This window comes from Xyrauchen texanus, chromosome 28 (assembly GCF_025860055.1).
Source record: "Xyrauchen texanus isolate HMW12.3.18 chromosome 28, RBS_HiC_50CHRs, whole genome shotgun sequence".
Taxonomy (NCBI): Eukaryota; Metazoa; Chordata; class Actinopteri; order Cypriniformes; family Catostomidae; genus Xyrauchen; species Xyrauchen texanus.
The window spans coordinates 7,430,777-7,454,937 of NC_068303.1; the positions used below are offsets into that span (position 1 = coordinate 7,430,777).

General features: G+C 37.4%; 1 protein-coding gene across 1 annotated transcript in view; it reads left to right on the top strand.

Annotated features, from left to right (window-relative positions):
• The window catches only part of LOC127621599 (solute carrier family 35 member F1-like), a 117,954-nt gene that overhangs the window by 51,807 nt on the left and 41,986 nt on the right, over positions 1-24,161 (top strand). The window contains exons 2-3 of the mRNA XM_052095265.1: positions 2,597-2,772; positions 19,745-19,872. Of these exons, the coding sequence (XP_051951225.1) occupies positions 2,597-2,772; positions 19,745-19,872 (304 nt within the window). The remainder of the gene's footprint in view (positions 1-2,596; positions 2,773-19,744; positions 19,873-24,161) is intronic.

Consider the following 24,161-nt stretch of genomic DNA (forward strand, 5'->3'; position numbering starts at 1 on the left):
AAGCATTGAATTCAATGCACATATTATGTTCTGTACATACATGTCATTGCATTGGACTTACATTTAAAGTACCTGCATTCAGTTACATCTGTATTAACACTGTTAAACTTACCTATAATCCTAACCCCTGCACAGGACATGGGAAACCTCTGGCCCAGGGGCCGGATGCTGCCCTCCTCATGGTTTAATCTGGCCCGTGGCTCATTTATCTTAAAAGATTTTTTTCATTTTAAAGCAGATATTTCAGTTATGTCGCATTAGGACCACAAGCGTTTTACATGCTCAGAGTTGCCAGATAAGAGATGCAATCCCCCAATTAGAGATTTATTCTTGTGCAAATTGGAAATATTCTGCCTAATGTTAGACTTATTTTGTGCAATCTGGCAACGAATTTCGAATTCACACGAGTGCATGCTTTCTAGCTCTCGATTTCCCCTTTGAACAAACGTAGCGATCTCTAGTACGATATTCAGCTCAAGGTAAAGTGTGATACGGCCACTCTGTGTCCATTCTTGAGGTAGCTTGTGCTGTTTGGTGCTACTAAATTTTTAGGTAAACCTTCTCATTGATGAAGTTTAATAAAATATAAACTTAGATCTTGGCATCATTGACATGCGGAGGGGAAACCATTGATGTGAGCAAATGCAAGCGAGAAATGAATATGAACCATAAACCATAACCATACCCCTAATGTAGAGAGTGTTAAATTGAATTATAAATTAACAGGGAAGTAATGGTAAAAAATGGTAAATTGAAATTGAGTACACAACTGTTTCTGGGCTTAAAAGATACAAGAACCAAATCAATGCGGAACATTGTATCTCAAAAGGAGTGCAGTGTGGCCCCCTATGCACTACCGAAAGCCCTATGTGGCCCCTGTACCAAAATAGTTGCCCACCACTGCCCTACACCTAACCCTAACCCTACTCCTTAACCTACCCGTACCTCAACCTCAGTTGCAGCAAATGTGCATTTTGTGAGAATTTTACTGAACAATATGTAGTTATATTGTATTATATGTATTTTAATATTAGTACATAGACACCTATTATAAAGTCTGCTTTGTCCAACGTCACCGAGAAAATGCCAAAACTACCGAACTTTGTTGATGCATTACAAGAAGACGGTTTGTTTATTACCATGACAGCTGGTGTGAATTTATCCTCACAGATTTCAGCATAAATCAGACAGGGTGGATGTAGCCAACAGATCTTGAATGGCTTGCTTGTTTGGAGGTCACATAAATGACAGTTATAGGAGCTGCTCTAGAAAGATCTAATGATTGTTGAGACCATCTCTTCAGAGCCTGTCTAAATACTATAAATGTCTGAGTGGGTTGTGCCATATGAATATGAATAAAGTGTTAATTGTGTAGGACCCACGTACATTTATTTTTGTGGTTGGCACAGTATATACTGTGCTACTTTACATTCTTTGGGAGTGGGATTTTCTGCTGTGAAAGACCTTGTACTGTCTATAGAAAGAAAAGTATATTCACAGAATATTGCATGTGTTCTCTTAAGGAGTTTAGTATCTGTTAAAGCTGAAATACCTATTGTGACCTCAAAATTACTCAAAATGAATCTCTTTTCCTAACATCATTGTTTTTCAAAATGTGCAGTAATCGAGGTCACTTTCGAAACGCTAAATTGAGGAAAACATAATTCTAGTGTGGATGAAAGGCACAAACATAGCGAAATGAATGCATTTTTTAAATGTAACTGTAGTGTGTACTTCGCCTTAAATGTTGGGTTGCTGCTGCTTTGAATAAATGGTCTGCACTTATATAGCACTTATTTTAACCTTAGAGGTTACCAAAGCGCTTTACACTGCGTCTCATTCACTCATCCACACTCACATTCACACACCAATGATGACAGAGCTACCATGCAAGGCGCTAGCCTGCCATTGGGATCAACTTGGGGTTCAGTGTCTTGCCCAAGGACACTTCGGCATGTGGAGTCATGTGGGCTGGGAATCGAACCACCAACCCTGCGATTGGTAGCCGATCCGCTCTACCACCTGAGCAGCCACCCCAATGTGCGAATAAGACGCACATATTGCACGGGCTGCTTTTATGATACCTTTGGGTCCTTTTTTAAGCTTTAAAGTGAGTCACTGTCATCGTTTAAAAAAAATGGCCCGCAATATTCATTAAAATTTCTCCTTATTTGCTCCTTTTATGAGTACATAATGACAGAATTTTTTGCTTTTCATTCAACAATTCCTTTAAAAGTTTTCAGAATTGTTTCTCTTTCATGTTCATTAGGTATGAAAGATAATTACAAACAATATCTCTTTTACAAGACAGGAACTCAGGCTTTGATTCATCATACATTTACACTTCTGCTCATCCTCTAACGACTTTCAGTAATAGACTTCTGAAGACATTTCAGTCAAGTGAATTTAGTAAGCAACCAATGCCCACTGGTTTTTACGGTGCACGTTGTGAATTTTTAGGAAGCCACGTAAGGATTTTTAGAATGGGACAGCCTTTGAAATGGCTGCTTCTTTGGCCAGTTTACTGACTACCTAACTAGGGATCTGATTGAGATGCACCCTAATATGGTTCTTACTCCTGCTCTTTCTTTCACAGGGAACTCCTCCTGACTCTGGCCCTGGGTCAGGTCTTATCGCTGCTCATCTGTGGAATTGGTTTGACCAGCAAGTACTTGGCAGATGATTACCATGCCAACACTCCCGTGTTCCAGAGCTTTCTCAACTACATACTACTATTCCTGGTCTACACCACCACTCTTGCAGTCAGGCAAGGTAAGGGGAGCCTCCTTTAATAAAGTAGCTAATAATAAACACAGCTAATAACAGTGTTCAATGGAAACATAATGAAAGGTTACATTTGAGGCAAGGCAATGATAAAACCATAAGAACATGCATGTTCTATGAGACACTGTCAGAAATCGGTTATTTGAAGTTCTATATTCTTTCTCGAGTTTGACATCTTCTGTGATTCCAGTAGAACCTTTCAAAAACTACTAGTAGCTTTTCATCCATAAATCTGTCAGTCAGGCTGTTCTAAAAAGACTGCAATCCTGTTGATTCAGGTAATGTTTCCATTGTAAAGGCCAATATTATATGTCAATTTCCTGCTCAAAAAACACATTTATGCCATACATTTTCAGCGACAAGCAATGTGTCTGACCTCTCTGAACACAAAAATACTGTGCGACACATCACAATGATGACAAATCAGAACATATTTAATGTTTAATATATACAGCTACTGTATGTCAAGCGGTTGAGGATTCCCTGTGAGCGGGGCTACCCATCATGGTGCTGCAAATACAAGGTGTGTTTGACTTCATACAGTGCTGCGCATCCCGATCTGCACCACACATGAAGCAGTGCATGTTGGAAAGAACTTTTGTCTGACTTTAGACTGCGCCACCATCACTTCACAGTGAGTTATGCAATTTAAGTACAGCGAGAACAATTTGTGAGTAGCCGCCTGCCTCAGCCGGCGCAGTTGCTTCAGAACGGCTGCACAAACTCTGATGACAATACAGCTTTTTCGCAATTGGCCAAACTGTGTTTCATTGGCTGAGTTTGCAATGGTATACTACACATACTACTCCTACTACTTCTGTTATGTCAATCTATGGAGTAGTATGCAATTACCAAGGAGTTTATTCTGACACCTTCTGTTCGGATAAACTCTCACAAATTTGTGTTCTTATACAGTACATCGTGTTTATATTATATTATGTTTATAATAGTAATATCATTGTAACACAGTTAAAGGATGGGCAAGGAGGAGGCGAGAACCGGCTTGTCAATATAAATGATAATTTAATTAAACTCAAACCAAAAGCACAAACATAAACACACATGAAGGACATGCCCGTAATTCTCTCTCTCTCGAACCATCGTCACCGGCTGCCTTTATCCCTCGCGCGCCTCATCAGGCCGATTGGGGACTGGGCGCCCGATATTCCGACCCGGCCCCGCCCCCCTCCGCTCCACAATCATCTTTACTCATAAACCTTTTTGAATTTGTACAAATACTGACTCTTTTATTGGTGTCAAAATATATTGGAAAAAGGAAAAGAAATGCATATAATGGGTTTTATTGGACTTAAACACAGTAGACACTGCATCAAGCAACCTTTTGAAATTAATAATATTTCTGGTTATTATATGTCAAATTCAAGCATCTGTCTATCTGAAATTCACTTCGTCTGCAATAAAGAAAGAAAACGTTGCGTGATCTTCCGTGACTGATGTAGGTTCACCACACAACGGAAAACACAAAGTGACTGGCTCTCTCTTTTCAACTCCTCCCCTGACTGCAACCGGCAAATCTCGCTGATCGGCAATGCAAAGTTCAAGTCGAACACACCTATTGACATGAAGTGATCAATATAATGTGCTGTTGGTTGTTATGGTTGCAGCCGCTGCTGGTTTGGACAAAATCTTTGATTAACATTGCATAAATATCTTAAATGATTGTTTGTTGCTTTATTACATTGTGCATGGCAAGGTGTTAGAATTAAACATGTTGTCTTTACTGTACCAATAACAATTCTATACAGTAAAGTATGTAAATTACTTTTGTTATAATTGGATAATCTCTTTGCATATGAAAATGACCAGCATAGTTAACGCATCGGGGTGGACCAAGCTGCTATATACTGAATATTGAGATGGTTTGTTGTCGAGATGTCAAGCTTAGTACACAAGTTATATTTTCTTCTTATTTGAATGGGCGTTGGCCTTTTGTCCAAGCAGAAAGCTTGCTCAAAGTATGCTAGAAAACATTGTGAGAAAGCTATGAATAGATCTGGAAATGAGTGGTGTTCTGTGCTGAGAAATATGCCAACTCACAGTCTATTTTTAAAGGACGAGTCTTGTGAAATCTCACATCTCTGATTCCTTGTCTAACACCCAGTTTATTTTTGTAAACAGAAGCCAGGTTGTCCTGAATTTTTTTTTTTTAAGGCATAAATAAATAAATAAATAAAGGGTTCAATGCAAGTTAAGCCTAATCGACAGCATTTGTGGCATAATGTTGATTACCATAACAAATAAGTTGACTTGTGAGCAAAAACATTGTTACAGTAAGGCACTTAAATGTGTTGTGGAAGTGAATGGGGCCGGTCCATAAACATTTAAATACACATTGATTCAACAGTATACACACAAGATGTAAATATTATATGTGTTAACATGATTTTAAACAATATCACAGGAGCAAGAGTGTGATATGACCCCCATGAGTACTGATGTAGGGTCATATCGCACCACGGTTGGGATGGTGTTCTTTGGCTTCAATTTTTGTTTCATAAGACCAGAGGACATTTCTCCAAAAAGTAAGAACTTTGTCTCCATGTGCACTTGCAAACTGTAGTCTGGCTTTTTTTATGGTGGTTTTGGAGCAGTAGCTTCTTCCTTGCTGAGCAGACCCTCAGGTTATGTTGATATAGGACACGTTTTACTGTGGATATAGATACTTGTCTACCTGTTTCCTCCAACATCTTCACAAGGTCCTTTGCTGTTGTTCTGAGATTTAAACTTTTCGCATCAAACTACGTTCATCTCTAGGAGACTGAATGCATCACCTTCCTGAGCGGTATGGTGGCTGCGTGGTCCCATGGGGTTTATTCTTGCGTACTATTGTTTGTACAGATGAACGTGGTACGTTCAGGCATTTGGAAATTACTCCCAAGGATGAACCAGACTTGTGGATGTCCCCAAATGTTTTTCTGAGGCCTCGGCTGATTTCTTTGGATTATTCTGTGATGTCAAGCATAGAGGCGCAGAGAACTCAGAGAACAGAGAATGGCTTAGTTCAAAGGACTAATTTGAACTGACAAAGTCTACGGTAACTCAGATAACGGCTCTGTACAATTGTGGTGAGAAGAATAGCATTTCAGAAACCTATTCTGAGATGCGGGTTGGCGCTGTTTTGGTGGCAAGAGGGGGACCTACACAATATTAGGCAGGTGGTTTTAATGTTTTGGCCGATCAGTGTGTGTGTATATATATATATATAGATGTATATGTATATACTGTTTTTTTTCCTTATTCACCATTTTCCTCATGATGGATCATAACAATTGAGGAGCCTAGCTGCAGCTATGTGAATAATGCATGTGACCATGGCATACAAACTTGCATACAGGCACGTTGCTCTGCGCGAGTCATCGTGTAGTCATGTCGAAGTAGTGCCTGGCAAATTAGCCCATTCCCTTTGTTCTACCCCAGTGACCAAAGAGTTGTGTTTGAAGCCTCAGTAAACATGCCCACACGCTACAGAAAGTGGTCAGGCAATGTGTTCTTTCAGGATAACGAGAGGGCAATGCGAGGTGCTGCCTGTCAACGGGCCCGTCTCCACAAGCTCTAGCCAAACAGTGATCCTCATCTTTTACAGTCAGACTGCGTAGATGCTGCCATCTTACACTAGCATTGTTAAAGTGAAACTTCCTTTCCTCATTTCCTTCTCTTCCCCTCTTCTCTTTTCACCACCCTTAAATACATTGTAGCTGTTGTGACCCATGCGCTCTTTTCAAATTGATTTTGACCTCCTTGTCACTTTATAACTGTCTGCTACCTCAATAACTGCTATGTGCATAGAACATTATCTCATAGTATGTTATGTTTACATTTTTAGAAACTGTCATCTTTTTGCACTACTGAGTACTGGTCGGCGCTGCACTGTCTATTGTCCTGTTTATTGTCAGAAATTTGTTGTACTGTCCTGTACTTTTTGCACATGTTTGCACGTGCACTTTATATAGGTATATATAGGTTTTTTATATAGGTATTTTATTTCGTTGTGTTGTCTCATGTGGTCATGTGTTGGTCCTTTGTTGTTTTTATGTAGCACCATGGTCCTGGAGGAACGTTGTCTCGTTTTGCTGTGTACTGTACTAACTGTATATGGTTGAAACGACAATAAAAACCACTTGACTTGACCACTTGACTTGACTTGAGTGGGTTGCCAGGTCTGCTTGACAAAGCAATTAAACTAACACAAAACCTGCCATATCACCAATAAAACCAGCCCGATATGGGAACTCACAATATGCCACTGATTTAGAGTCCCTATTATGCTTTTTTAGATTTACATTCATTGCAGGACTGCCGTGTAGTGTAAGTAGCAGTATTAAACATTTAAAGAATTGGAAAACATCAAGTTTACAACCATTAAAATAATAATGGAGCCTGGCAAAGCCTAAATGTTTGTGTCGCCCTGCATAATGTGGATTTTGCCTGTCCCACCTCAGAAGTCTCCAACAACTGAAATCCACGAACAGTGTCATCATTTTCAAAATTTTATAAATTGGTAATCAGCTTTTGATTTTCAATTAAATAAAAAAAAAAACTGTTTGGAATATTCCTTCAAAAACACCCAAGAAGTAGCATGATTTTGCCCTTTTCGACAGCATTTAAATACGTAAATAAGTCAAGTAAATAAACTAATTTAATTTGGTACATTTAAATTTTATTTTGTGTTAAATGCATTTGTTAAGCTCAACCATTCAACATGGTTACTTATTGCAAATATTGCAAATATTGCAAACCTAATATAAAATGAATATATTATTTCGTTTTGACCTCCTGAAGTTGACTAAACATTTTCTGAATGTTAGGCACCTCCTTTCACTGACCACTTTAAAAAAAAAAAAAAAAAGTTTAAAAAGTGCTTCAGGCCCTATTTCATACCCCATTCGTGGAAAGCGCCATCTGTCTATTTTGCTCTCTCTCTCTCTCATCACTTTTTACTGGTGTAGTCCGAACATGATTCCCTGTACTAATGCGGCTAGGCAGTTATTAATTACCCAGGGCTAATGCTAATGTCTAACCCAAACGTTTCAAGCGACAGTGCTTTGCGCTAGTGTGTGTTATTAAGCCTGATTCATATTTTGGCAATTCCAGAATACAGCGCTCCACTGATCAGAGGCAATATTAAATACACATCTTTAAATAAATTCTGAAAGCATACAGTTTCTTGATCCAGCCAAAAGACCTCAAAGGAAGCTTTGAAAATAGGCTACCAATTTATGACCTTATTCAGGGTAGACGCAAATGTTTAATTTGACATTAATGAAAATGAAGAATAGAAGTGCAATCCGCTCAAGTTTGTACTCTCTGAAAAGGAAAATTCACCCAAAAATGAAAATTCTTTCATGATTTACTCACCCTCATGCCATCCCAGATAAAGATTTTTGGAAGAATATCTAAACTGTGTAGATTCATATGCAAGTGAATTGTGACCACATTTTTCCAAAACAACACCATTGGTTTAATCCATGTCTTAAGCGAACCAATATATTTTGGTTGAACCTTTTTCACAATAAATCTTTTAATACTAGTCTCTAGGCACGATCAAGCTCGATTACACTTCCTAGTGCCGCATGCACAGCTTGAAATCATGATAGCCAAGTAGACTGCTTATGTCCATATTTATTGTCAGATTGAAGTTATGTATCTGTTCTCACCCAAAATTGATTGGATCATTTCCATGGATTGAAACACTGGAGTCATATGGATTACGTTTATGTGCCTTTATGTGTTTTTTGGAGTTTCAAAGTTTTGGCCAATATTCACTTGCATTGTATGGATCTACAGAGCTGAGATATTCTTCTAAAAATCTTTATATGTGTTCTGTAGAAAAAATAAAGTTATACACATCTGGGATGGCATGAGTGTGAGTTGATGAGAGAATTTTTATTTTTGGGTGAACTATCCCTTTAAGATCTTAAGCCACATTTTCACAACCCAAACTTTTTGGAAGTTTTTTTTCTTCACTGGAATTAATGTGTTAAATGCATTTGTTAAGCTCAACCATTCAACCTGGTCACTAAAGTTGATAAAAAAATTAAATGGTGAAAATTTGTGATGTCAAATTTGTTCTTTTCTTTACATAATGGACATTTATCAATAATTACAAGCCAACATTTGATACTAAACTCTCAGTCCTCTACTGAGTGATACATTTGCAATGCTGTTGCTTTTTTAGTTTACACATTTTGTCTGTTGTGTAATTTGTTTTTTATTGAGCTTTTTATTTATTTATTGTTTATTGCTAGAAAATAGCAATCACATAAATCAGGCATTTAAACTTTATTTAGACATGAATGTCTTAAAGTTTATTAATAGGAATGCAAATACTGCAAACCTCATATAAAATGAATGGTTCATGTTTTATTTAGTTTTGACCTCCTGAGGTTGACGAAACATTTTAGTGAGTTAATGATGAGGGAGATCTTAAGCCATATTTTCACCCATGTTTTCAGAAGTTCTTTTTGTTGTTGTTCACTGGAATTTTTGGGTTAAAGATGTATTTTTAATGTTTCTTTGGCTGAACAATCTTTGCTGCTGAAAAAAAAAGTCTTAAACCTGCCTAAAGTGTTAAGCTGGACTCCAAGTCTGGCCAAGCTAATTAGGTTGTTTGTTTGTTTGTTTTTTATGGTTTTAAAGGAGTTTTGTGCATTGTCAGCTAGTTAGGCTGAGAAACCAGCTGGCTTACTATTTAAACCATTTAAATACGAAGACCAGCAAACCACATTAGGCTGGTTTATGCTTTTTTTTTCAGCAGGGTTCTTCCGTGCCCCACAACCTCATATTCATTCACTTCAAATCAAACAGGACATCTATAGTCCATGGTCACATCTCGTACATTTGAAAAGAATAGCTTTTTTTTTGTAGCGTTCTTTGAGTAGTGATCTTTTGGTTTTCAAAGTAACGCTGTTTCAGAATCATTATAGATTTGAGAGGTGTTCAGACACTTATGTCATTGTGTAAATCTTTGTTTCCCAAACTTTTTTGCCATAAGTACCCGCACACCACCATCATTAAGGCTACAGTACCCCTTAATCGACTCAAATCCAAAGATGTATACCAAAGAGTATATCAGTTAATATTATTATCATTAATATGGATTATATAATTTCAGGTATATTTGAGTTATAATGTACATTTTGCTTACATATGAAGAAATAGTCTCTGTGCTAATGCTGTTAATTATTTTGGGGACCTTCTAACTAGGTACATTATGAAATGTTAATTTATTTTATCATTATTTTTTCATAATTTTGGTCACATATTAGCTTTTAAAATTGTACAAAGTCCTTGTATTATATCAATAAATGTGATCTTGAAATTGCATGTTATATTGCATACATATGTTTATTATGTTTGTTTGCATGCATAATTTGTACTATTTACAAGTATTAACATAATGATATGTAGAACAAGATCTAAAAGGGTACTGTATCTTTAAGACTACTGGCAGCAGTTCGAGATATATCCAGCTGCAGCATCATGGCATCAAGCAGTTTCAGGGCAGAAGCTCCAGTGCAGCAGTGAGGGTGGATTTATGATATGCTATTTTCACATTAGTATTTTGTTCAGTTGCAATTTCGAAGATAGTGCCATCCGGCGTCATTACACTGATGCGCTTACCACAACACACATCAAAGCACTTCTACCAAGTTAAGCCTACAAGTTTAGCATAAAATAGCATAACGTGGTGGTCCCATAGACATTCTATGGGCAGTACTGTTGTAACACGCAAGTTGACCATTACACTCTCTCCTATGATAGAGCCGTGGAGGTTGTTATCTCACTAAATAAAATAATCTCTACACAAACAACAATGCTTCCATGATAAAAAGATGGAGAAGGGCCCTCTTAATGCTATTTGATGTACAAAACAAGCCAAGATGGGACTTCAATACAAATCAAGTATTTTTGTTGTATTATTAAATGACAAATAGATTACTTGGATCTCAACTTTGGACACAACTTGCACGGGACGAGTCAAACCAAACTTTTACTCTCAGCATGCAGTGAAAAGATCTCGGTGGCAATCCTTGCATAGAGTAAAGATCATTAAAAAAAAAAAAGATCAATATCAGGATTTTTTTTAAATATATATTGCGATTAATTGGAAAATCATTATTTTTACCCATCCCTAGTTTTATTATTTATTTATGTGATTTTGTTAGGTTCAACATAGCAAAATCCAATTAGTTTTGCACACCACCTGGAATCTGCTTATGTACCAGCTGGTGTACTTGTACTCCTGGTTGGGAATCACTGGTTTAAATGACATCTTTATACCATCCTGTATTAAGTAAACAATAAGTATTATATTTATAGCCTTCAACAAAACATTAGTGTATCAGAATGTCCCATCAACCCAGAGAACACAAACCTAATCAGAACTGCTCTTGTTCCAAGAAGACCATGTCTATGCAGCATATGGCTTTCAGGAATAGAAAATCTGAAAACAGTTGCTACGTGGGAAGTGGTGGGAAATTAGAGGAAATCTTGTGTGAAAGCCATGTTTGTTTTCACTGATGATTTCATTTATGTTCATTCCTCTGACAGACCAGAAGTTAACTTCCATCATTAGTTAGTATTATTAACCAAGTGTCAAAATTTGATTGATGGATGAGGATGATTGACGAGGGGGGCAGGACTTAGACTGAATATTTGGTCAAGCCTTATCAGACACAAACATCTGCCACACATCTGGTCTAAGTCCCGCCCCCCTCATAAATCATCTTTATCTGATCCATCAATCATATTTTGACATTTGGTGAGTAATACTAACTACTTCAATCTGTAGCCCTGTCCCAGTTGATGCTATCAGCCCTTTTGGTAATTATTGAGTCCACGCATTGCTGAGGTTGGAGATGTGAACTGAAGTCTGACACTCAATTCACACTTGGGTAGCAAAAAAATATACAAAAAGAATGACTTGATACTTATAATCAATTGACTTGAGACTTGAGAAATGGACTCTAAATTAGGGACTTGTGAGCAACACTAGTCTCTAGGTCTCCAAGGAAATTAATTTCTCTAAATATTGTAACAATAGATGTTGAATATTGTCTTGGTGACTGTGACGAGGAGGAGGGCGTGGCTGGGCTGTGATGGAGCCGGCTGGCACTGAATCAACTGATCAGCTGGAGAGCGAGATAAAGGGTAGCCGGAGATGCTGGTTCGAGAGAGAGAGAGACACACGCGGTCACGCTGTGTGTTTATGTTTGTGTAAGTTCATTGTTTAAGTTCATTTATGGGTTAAAAGTTTGTTGATTGTTCAGCTGTTTCCCACCTCCTCCTTGCCCGTTTATAACTGTCACAGTGACGTAATACTCAATTTACTTTCAGGCAGCAATTGTTTACTGTGAAGTTCACTCCAGTGTGGTTTTGGCAAAAGGGCACATTGTAGCCCCTGAAGGGATGCTTGTGAGCAACCTTCTGAATCTAAATGACTGATGGGACACCCTACAGTCTCGTGGACTTCATGGACACATGTGAGTGAAGGCCGAAAGACCACAGGTCCACATCATGTGTGCCATTTGGGCCATTGCCTACTCCATTTAATTGATGACATTTGGCCTTGAACTGTGGAGGCATGGCAATAAAAAGCCACGCCCCCACCCACATTTATCACTGTCATAATCTGACAATAGAGGATGTTTGTACAAATTGTACAACAGTTGTTACTTTCTCCTACAGAGATGCGTTCGATAACCTAATTAATAATTGTAATGGGATTCCCCATGATATTGATTTTACGCTGCTGAGATTTGTTTTAATGTTGATTCTTCACACATCTATAGACCTGGCATTGGAAACCTTTTTAATTGCTTATTTAAGGTTTGTTATATTGGAAATGTTTCCTGCTTTACTGCTACAGCAAATTTTGTCCATCTTTTTCTTTCCACTTGTCTCCTAGGGACATTCTGTATGTTTAGAAAAGAATTATGCATTGACAGATTCATTCGAAACAATCAACTTAAAAGGCTCAGCTGGTATAGCGGGTTGTCCTTTAATCGCAGGGTTGGTGGTTTGATTCCCGGCCCACATGACTCCACATGCCGAAGCGTCCTTGGGCAAGACACTGAACCCCAAGTTGCTTCCAATGGCAGGCCAGTGCCTTGCATGGCAGCTCTGCCGTCTTTGGTGTGTGATTGTATGTGTGAATGGGGGAATGAGACGCAGTGTAAAGCGCGTTGAATTCCGCTAAGGTTAAAAAGGCGCTATATAAGTGCAGACCATTTACCATTTGCTTACAGCTTTTGCCAGACAAACATTGCCCATTTAAAACTAGTTAAAATGGTCCAAACAAGTCTAAGATGTTTTATTTAAGCTGGGTTTACTTCTTGAGAACTGAACCCGAATGATTTTAATGTGAAATACGTCACATTGAGGTTTGGTGGAGAGTTTGGCAGATGCATCACAAATAGGCGTCTTTATTATCTCCTAAGGAATCTCGTGCTAGGTAAAATGTGAGGCCAGTGTTTTGTCCTCTACATTGATTATTACCTTTTGAATGCTTCTTTTTGGATTATTACAGGCCAGCTGTATCCACTCCCTTATACTGACACAGATTAGAAATGTTAAGCTGGCAGGAGTGTGGCAAGAGATTTATGGTGTGCATTCCTACAATGCCTCGAGACTCCCCAGACCCTCCCCATAGACAGATAATCAATAAACTGTGTCCACAAAATGATGGGGTGTACATGTTTCCTCTTCAGTCATTGTAAAGTGAGAATAAGCCATTTTTGGTCACACACACACACACATTTTTAAATACTATGCATGCAATACACGGATGACCTAATACAATTTTTTTGAAAAATAACTATTTATTTTTGGAATGAAAACTGGATGCCACTCACTGAATTAAACATGCCAATGTGTTTATCGTTGCATACTGCATACTAGTAGACAGCACACTGTAGACACTATGGAGTATTCAGTAAGCTAGTATTCCATTATGAACACACATCTTTTGAACAGAAGAGTGGATATAATTTTGTCAGTGAGTGCTTTTAAGTCATTCTTTAATTGCTGATATAGGCCTGCAAATAGGACATGCTTGTCTTTGGAACCAATTATTAGTAGTTCTTTTGTAATTTGAGTATTTTAAACATTAATTAGTCTCTGGAAGGGATCATTTACTCTCACGAGGATCTAGGGTATGTTAGGTCTATAAGGCTTTTAGTAATTGCCACAGTGAATGTGGATGTGCTGTGGGGAGGATTGCAGCATTATTTATTGATTTAACAGAAGTGCTCAATGTTCTCTTGAGTATAACTGCTTTGTTTTGACTAATGCCATGTGTTTACATGCCATTACCTCAGGGCTTTGGGTTTTAGTTCCAGCTCTTAGCAACATCATATGATCACCTCAAAACATAGATTTTCTCTTGTAGTCTTTACGGGTCTGAGAATGAATGTTTGGTCCTTTGAACGCATCTAGCTTCTATCAACTTCTCTTGTATGTGACACTTTTATCCATTTTTATTGGATTCTGAGGTGGAAATGAAGGAAATGGAAATATTTCAAAGATTTTATTTAAAAACAAATTTGAATAAAATGGCATACACATTTTTCTTGCTAAGGCTACTGTCATAGCTAGTATTTTATGCATCCTAAATACAGTTAAATTATATTTTTACATAATTTAAAATTGCACTTTAATTGGAAATTATGCACAAAAAGTTATATTTACCTTGATTTTTTTTTATTTGTTTGTCTCATATTTAATCTCAAATCGCATGTGCTTCACTGACACTGTTGTCTTTTTGGAAACAAAGTACGTTTACTTTTTACATTATTAACATTATTAGTTTTAGGGTATTAACTTTATTATTAATTCCTAACATTATTAATATATAGTGCCAAAATTGTTGGTCTTGATGGAAATTATGCCACATCTGAAAGACAATCAGTAATTGTGTAAAAACAGATATTACTCATTTTGACAAGGTAAATATCAAAATTGTTTGTGATTTTTTTTTTTTACATTTGTTTATATTTTCATAGTTTTTCATTTTTTTATGATACATTTGAAAATTAGCAAAATAAAAACTAAATTTAAAACACTTTTTGTCTGTAATTGACCATTTCTCTTAATCCTCAGCACCTTTCATATGTGGTGTTCAGCAGCGTTCCATCTTGGGTCCTCTACTATTTTCCCTATATATGCTTCCTCTGGGCACTATCTTCCAAAAATATAATATCTCATACCACACTTATGCAGATGATTAACAACTCTATCTCCCAGTCAGGTCAAATAATAGCTTCTCCTTAAGCAAACTATTTTACTGGATGTCAAAAAATTTCCTTCAACTCAGTAAAGACAAACTGAAGCAATCGTCTTGGCTCTTGAGCTTGCATGTCTAACCTTGGTAACCAGTTAGGTCTATTGTCTTCTAACTTACCTCAGTCTTCCCTTCCCTCGTCTTCCCTTACACATTTGCAGAAGATTTTTACACAGGTTACCAGTTAGTTTTAGAGTTAATTTTAAGATTTCAGTGTTTTTAAGGCCTTGCATGGTCTTGCCCCACAATAGTTTTGTGATCACCTTCAATCATGTTCACTCAGGTCTTGCAATCAATTTACTTCTCGCTTAAAGTCCAAGGGTGATCAGGCTTTTTCAGTAGCTGCCCCTAAGTTGTAAAATAGTCTTCTGTTTCTTGTTAGGTCTTCACCTACCCATGCCAGTAGACAGAAAACTATAATTATTTTCATGTTATTGCGGTGACACAACCACAGAACACAACACAACATTGTCCATTATCTGTCCCAGTTTTCATAAATAATCCAAATGAGATTCGGAAAAATTAAAAAAAATTATAGTCTGTTATTAAGACTAACACAGGGAGACACTCCAAGAGCTCTTACACAATTCGAACACTGGGTAGGACCACACAAGTCATCTGTCGCAAGATCTAGACACTCTGGTAACACAGTGGAATTTGTCAGCACTCTGTGAAGATGGGATTATTATACGTTCTCTTAGAATGACTTGTCTTTAAGAGTAATTTTCTTTTACTTGTTCGGCCTGCATTTCAAACCCTTGTTCGAAATAATGGCACACACCATTAACATTCTTATTCACGGGAGGTGGGAAATGCATAGTATAACTGAAAAGCAAAATTATAAGTCACATACAGAATAATGTGGCACATTGTCAGTGTAATATGTATCCTTTTAAAGCTGAGAGAAGGACAGAGGGCTTTTTACAGATGATGTGTCATTTATTTCTGTTCAAATACTTTCTTCAATCCTAGTTTAATATGCAGATATACGTCTATGAGTAAGCCATTCTGCAAAATGTTCCCCTAAACTGAGCTTAATCTAACAAAACCTTTGGAGAAACGGTTCAGAATTGAAAAAAAAATTATTATTATTATTATTATTCTCTATGGGATTTATATTTCACCAGCTGATTCTGTCATGCTTCAAATTCTTTAATACTCTAAAGTTGTTTTCAGATAAAGCAGATGCATTTAATTTAAATACATTTCCTTTGCCCATCAATATCTACCGATTCCTGACCTCAATATGAGGCATCCACGGATGTGCAATCTATTAAATTGTTTTTATTATCTTTAGGGAGACATGCCTTCCCTCTTTTATGTTTATAAAAAGGATTTATGTAATTTTGATTGATGTTGAATTAGATGTGCCCTTGCTTTTAACATTCTTTCTTTCTCATGAGAATTACATGCCCATTTCATTTTTCTCATTCATTTTACTCTCTGAAACCATGTCAAGTCATTTTTATTTGTATAGCGCCTTTTCAAATAAGCCAAACCAATAAGGTGATTTGTAAAGTGGTTCTACGATACTTAGGCTTGCTGTACTTATGGCAAACGAGGCCATGGATGTTTGTTTCTTAAGATCATCAGACTTATTTCCAGGAAAAATGTCCATCCTCATTTAGTATTGTGTTGAGGCTAAAAAAATAACTGGTTAATTTAGTCTTTGCTTGCATTTCGAAAAAATAGTAAGCATGATGGGAAATGGGTTAAAATGGTCTGCACAATTCGACCAAGTTTTCTTTCTCTCTTTAACTACCTGCGGTGCTACTGCTGTTATGATCCTATAAAAACTCATATTTATTTCAGGAGCAGCCGCGCTGTGTCAAGAGATTACTGTGTTCTTTTAATAAAAGCTCTGAAAGAGAACAGGCTTCTGTGGTTTATTTCTCTGGAGCTCCAAAAGGCAAAATCCAATCGCACCTTTAGGAAAATATGTAGATCTATGTTTAATTTATCTGTGGGTTCATGGGAATTGAAAAACTAACATCTTTATTTACTTTTTACTTCATACTTAATTCTGTATTCCTGTCAGATAGGGAGTATGAAGTATGGAACATTGAGTTTATGGATATAATGTGTACTGTATATATGGATTTATTGTATGGATCAAGGGATTTATCATGTTCATGTATATACCTAGTAAACAAGATATACAGTTGAAGTCAGAAGTTAACACACCTTAGCCAAATACATTTAAACTCAGTTTTTCACAAGTCCTGAAATATAATTGTAGAAAACTTCTATAAGTCTATGTGTCTTAGGTCAGTTACGATCACTACTGAGAATGATTTCTTTCAGCTTTTATTTCTTTCATCACATTCCCAATGGGTAAGAAGTTTACATACACATTGTTCTTATTTGGTAGCATTGCTGTTAATGGTGTAACTGAGTCAGGTTTTTAGTCCTCCTTGCTCGCACACACTTTTCAGTTCTGCCCACACATTTCACATCGGATTGAGGTCAGGGCTTTGTGAAGGCCACTCCAATACCTTGAGTTTGTTGTCCTTAAGCAATTTTGACACAATTTTGGTGGTATACTTGGAGTCATTGTCCATTTGGAAGACACATTTGCGACCGAGCTTTAATTTCATGGCTGATGTCTTGAGATGTTGCTTCAATATATCCACATAATTTTCCTTCCTCATGATGCCATCAATTTTGTGAAGTGCACCAGTCCCTCCTGAAGCAAAGCACCCCAACAACATGATGCTGCCATCCCCATGCTTCATGGCTGGGATGGTGTTCTTCGGCTTGCAAGCCTCACTCTTGTTCCTTCAAATATAACAATGGTCATTATGGCTAAACAGTTACATTTTTGTTTGATCAGACCAGGGGAAATAAAAAAAAAAAAGTAAGATCTTTGTCTCCATGTGCACTTGCAAACTGTAGTCTGGCTTTTTATGGTGGTTTTGTAGCATTGGCTTCTTCAGTAGCCTTTCAGGTTATGATGATTTAGGACTTGTTTTACTGTGGATATACACTCACCTAAAGGATTATTAGGAACACCTGTTCAATTTCTCATTAATGCAATTATCTAATCAACCAATCACATGGCAGTTGCTTCAATGCATTTAGGGGTGTGGTCCTGGTCAAGACAATCTCCTGAACTCCAAACTGAATGTCAGAATGGGAAAGAAAGGTGATTTAAGCAGTTTTGGGCTTGGCATGGTTGTTGGTGCCAGACGGGCCGGTCTGAGTATTTCACAATCTGCTCAGTTACTGGGATTTTCACGCACAACCATTTCTAGAGTTTACAAAGAATGGTGTGAAAAGGGAAAAACATCCAGTATGCGGCAGTCCTGTGGGCGAAAATGCCTTGTTGATGCTAGAGGTCAGAGGAGAATGGGCCGACTGATTCAAGCTGATAGAAGAGCAACTTTGCCTGAAATAACCACTCGTTACAACCGAGGTATGCAGCAAAGCATTTGTGAAGCCACAACATGCACAACCTTGAGGCAGATGGGCTACAACAGCAGAAGACCCCACCGGGTACCACTCATCTCCACTACAAATAGGAAAAAGAGGCTACAATTTGCAAGAGCTCACCAAAATTGGACAGTTGAAGACTGGAAAAATGTTGCCTGGTCTGATGAGTCTCGATTTCTGTTGAGACATTCAGATGGTAGAGTCAGAATTTGGCGTAAACAGAATGAGAACATGGATCCATCATGCCTTGTTACCACTGTGCAGGCTGGTGGTGGTGGTGTAATGGTGTGTGGGATGTTTTATTGGCACACTTTAGGCCCCTTAGTGCCAATTGGGCATCGTGCTATCCTATCAATATGGGCCAACATTTCTAAAGAAAGCTTTCAGCACCTTGTTGAATCAATGCCATGTAGAATTAAGGCAGTTCTGAAGGCGAAAGGGGGTCAAACACAGTATTAGTATGGTGTTCCTAATAATCCTTTAGGTGAGTGTAGATACTTGTCTACCCGTTTCCTCCAGCATCTTCACAAGGGCCTTTGCTGTTGTTCTGGGATTGATCATTTCTAAGAGACAGAATGCGTCTCCTTCCTGAGCGGTATGATGGCTGCATGTTCCCATACTGTTTAGACTTGCATACTATTGTTTGTACAGATGAACGTGGTACCCCATGGTAGACTTGTTTTTTCTGAGGTCTTGGCTGATTTCTTTTGATTTTCCCATGATGTCAAGCAAAGAGGCAGTGAGTTTGAAGGTTGGCCTTAAAATACATCCACAGGTACACCTTCAATTGACTCCAATTAGCCTATCAGAAGCTAATTGGCTAATTGCCTAAAGGCTTGACATAATTTTCTGGAATTTTCCAAGCTGCTTAAAGGCACAGTTAACTTAGTGAATGTAAACTTCTGACAAAGAACTTCTGTATTGTAAAAAGTACTACACTGAAAAAGTTGACCCTAAGCCTGAAATCTGAGGCCAGTGATTGGTGATTTGAAAAAAAAAATTCAGGACCATTAAATAATGTTAAATAATATGTCCTACTTGTGTAAATCATGTTAAACACCTGTGATCCTTCCAACGCAGCCTCCAACAGAAATGCACATTGACCTATTTATCCATATTGACTTTGTAATAATGAATTTAATTGCTACAGACTGATTATACAAATAGATGTATGGATCATTTGAGGCTCCTAATTTCTTAAATTGGGTTCCTACTCATCTCTCACAGGAGAGGAGAATCTACTGGCAATATTGAAGAGAAGATGGTGGAAGTACATGATTCTGGGGCTGATCGATATAGAGGCCAATTACCTGGTCATCAAAGCCTACCAGTACACCACACTGACCAGCGTTCAGGTGAGTAACTCCTAGTGTTTGGAAATAACTCTCTGAAAATAGAGATGCTGCTTTACTACATTCATCAGTAGCTGTTCCAGTAACAAGCTAACAACTTTTTTTTCCAATAAGTAGCAGTGTACAATGAATTTTTTTTATATCAAATTGTTAATAATCAGACAATATTAAAAAATGCTGAAACAGTTTTATTCCTTTAAAAGGCCAGTTCTCCCAAAAATGAAAATTCTATCATCATTTACTCACCCTCATGCCATACCAGATGTGTATGACTTTCTTTCTTCTGCAGAACACAAAGATTTTTAGTAGAATATCTCAGCTCTGTAGGTCCATACAATGCAAGTGAATAGTGAGCACAACTTTGAAGCTCCAAAAAGCACACAAATACAGCATATAAGTAATCCATATGACTCAAGTAGTTTATTCCACATCTTCTGAAGTGATCCAGTCGGTTTTGGGTGAGAACTGACCAAAATGTAGCTCCTTTTTCACTTTAAATCATGACATCAGCAGAAAACAGCGGTCTCCTTGGCGATCATGATTTCAAGCTCGATTACACTTCCTAGTGCCATCTAGTGCTCTGCGCATGTGTCATGCTCTAGAAAGTGTCATTTAGCTTCAGAAAACATGTATTAAACTACTGGAGAGTTATTTATTACTTTTATGTTGCCTTTGTGTTTTTTTGAGCTTCAAAGTTTTGGTCACCATTCACTTGTATTGTATGGATCTACGGAGCTGAGATATTCTTCTAAAAATCTTCATTTGTGTTCTGCAGAAGAAAGAAAGTCATACACATCTGGGATGTGAACCATTCCTTTACAAAATGTCCTAAATCCCTGTTTAGTCTGACTTAATGTATGTATGTTTTTGATGTTGATGTATATACATTTTGGTGTTTTCTAGTTGTATTAGTTGTATGTTGTGTAAATATATGTGTTCAAGTTAAATGCTGTCTCCTTTTGTTTGTTTAAATAAATACAGTTCTGATTATAACAATAAATTATCATCTGATACTTATATATTTAAAAAGATATTGCCCCCTTAAATAGCTACAATGTAGTTAGCTACTTTTTGTTGGCAACCTGTAGCATATTTAGTTGTTTTTAAAGGGTTGTTTGTTTGACTGTAGTTTAAAGCGATAGTTCACCCTAAAAATGACAATTCTGTCATCATTTACACTCATGTTGTCTCAAACCCGTATCTGTGGAACACTAAATGAGATGGTTGGCCTCAGTCACCATTCACTTTTATTACATATTTTTTCTGTACAATAAAAGTGAATGGTGACTGTGACTGAACATTCTGCATAACGTGTCATACAGGTGTAGAACAACATGACAGTGAGTAAGTACATGATGACAGAATTTATATTTTTAGCAACTAGAAGTAGCTGGTCATTTGCCTTCATCGGGTCTGCCCGATCAGCACTTACTCTGCTGTCTGTTTCATATTGTGCTTGTCATTTAATCTTCATTAAAGTGCCGTTAGTGCTGAAAGAGGCTTATTCACGTCACTGCTAATGGTGTTTGATTAGTGGCCAGAGGAGGAGTCAATGATTATTAGACATTCCAGCAGAGAAAAGTATTGATTCTTTCACTTTTCACTGTCTTCAGCTGTTTGATGGAAAATGTGCTTGCATCCATTCTGGTCATACAGTGGGGCCCAAAAGTCTTAGACCACTATTTTAATACAAAAATATTTTATTTATTAGAAATGATATTATAAGTATAAAAATGTGATTGATAAGTTTAAATGAAAATTAATTCCACATGTTTGTGCTGATGATTCATGTTTCCCAGCATGATTTTAGAATGTCCCAAAAACTAGGAAATTTGCTTGACTGCACAAAGGAGTTAACATGGTCAAAATCACACATTTGTTTATTTGATTGGTGACCTAGTGTGACGAGGCAGTCGAGGAATGTGGATCTAGTACACTAACAACTAACTCAGGATGTAACGAGACCCAAGCACAGAACTTGAAAACTAAACATGCAAGAACTGACACAGGAAACAGGGAAACCAAGGGCTTAAATACACAAGGGAACAAACAAGGGAACGAGGAACACCTGGGGAAACAATCAGGGAATGAGAAATAATCAGGGAGAACCAATCAAGGAATAAAACTACAAAGGAAAAAAGAAAAAAAGTGTGTTTGTGTCTTTTTAAGTTTATCATTAAAACTATTATTTATATTGCCAAGCCGGTTCTCGCCTCGTCCTTTCCGGATTTCGGCACCAGTGTAAATAAGTTAAATGGAAAGGAGGAGGCGAGAACCTGCTTGGCAATATAAATAATAGTTTTAATGATAAACTTAAAAAGGCACAAACACACACGACAGACATGTCCGTAAAAGACCCAATTTTACGGAATTTATTTTGTGAATAAAATTAATAATACATTTAATTTATTAAATTATTTACAGGCCTCTGTGGAAGTATCGTTAAGTCATTATTAATGGGGTTTAACACAGAATCAGTTGTCTTAATCAAAGCTTTGGGTCCATTGGCATTATCAGCAATTCATTTTGAAAATATTTTTTATTTTGCCTCCTTTACTGATGTTTGATAATTAATTACACTGCATGCACAATTATTAGGCAGATAAGTATTCTGATCTTATCATTATTTACATGCACATTTTCCAACTCCAAACCATATAAACTTGAATGCTTATTGGATTCAATCATTTTCACGTGGTATGCATTTGTGTAATGAGGGTGTGGCAAAAGTGACTAACACCTTATAATAAGGTGTGCATAATTATTAGGCAGCTACATTACCTCAAAATGGTCCAAAAAAGAAATTTAAATGACAATGAAAAAGCGCAAATTAACTGCAAAAGACTTGAGAAGAATTAAACTTGAAGCTACCAGGAACCAATTATCCTCCAATGCTACCATATTCCAGAACTGCAACCAACCTGGAGTGTCTAGAAGTACAAGGTGTTAAGTGCTCAGAGACATGGCCAAGGTCAAGAAGGCTGAAACACAACCACCATTGAATAAGATTCACAAGTTGAAGTGTAAAGATTGGGCAAAGAAATATCTTAAGACAGATTTTTCAATGGTTTTATGGACAGATGAAATGAGAGTGACACTTGATGGACCAGATGGATGGGCCCGAGGATCACTAATGGACACAGGACACCACTTCGAGTCAGGCGCCAGCAAGGTGGAGGAGGGGTACTGGTATGGGCTGCTATCATTAAGGATGAGGTAGTTGGAACTTTTCGAGATGAAGATGGACTGAAACTCAACTCCCAAAACTCAACTGGCCTACTGCCAGTTTCTAGAAAGTACTTTCTTCAAGCCGTGGTACAGGAAGAAGTCCTCAGCATTCAAGAAGGCCATGATCTTTATTCAGGACAATGCTCCATCACATGCACAAGTACTCCACTGCTTGGTTAGCCAGCAAGGGCCTCAAAATGTGCCCAAATAATTACTTGGGCCCCCTTCCTCACCTGACTTACATGTAAATCCTACTGAGAACATGTGGGCCCTTCTCAAATGTGAGATTTACAGTGATGGAAGACAATACACCTCTTTGAACAGCATTTGGGAGGCTGTGGTTGCTGCTTCAGTGAAAGTTGATCGTGAACAGATCAAGAAAATGACAGACTCCATGGATGGAAGGCTCGTGGCAGTTATTCAAAAGGGTGGCTATATTGGTCACTGAAAATGTTTGAAAGGCCATAAAGGTTATTTAATTGTAATTTTGTGTTACTTATTTGTTGCGCTTACCCTAAAAATGGAGAATAAACAATTGAGTTGGGAGAAATTATTTTTGTAATTTAGTTGCCTAATAATTGTGCACACTTACTGTATATATTCCCCATGAGAAAGACAAAACTCACTTTTCCGAGGTTCAATAACATTTTGTATTGACTGAGAGCATTGTGTTTGTTCAACAATAAAATCAATCCTGAGGAATACAATTTGCCTAATAATTGTGCATGCAGTGTAAACATGCCTTTAGACTATCATATGAGACCTGAAGCTTGTCCCTTTTCCACATTTGCGCTGCTTTTCTACAATCTTGTCTGAGCGTAGGTGAGCCATCATTTAGCCAAGGCTGGAAGGTACCCTTTACTCTCCTTGGCTTAAGCAGAGCAATACTGTCAAGAGTAATAGAACATGACTTATTAAAAGCTTCAGCCAAATGTTCAGTATCCGTATCATTAGAAACATTGTCTGTGAAAATAATTTGGCGGTGGAGGAATGAATAGTACAGGAATAGTAGTCAGAAATACCAGCATCAGAAACTTCCAAATTTGAAACATAAAAACAAAGAG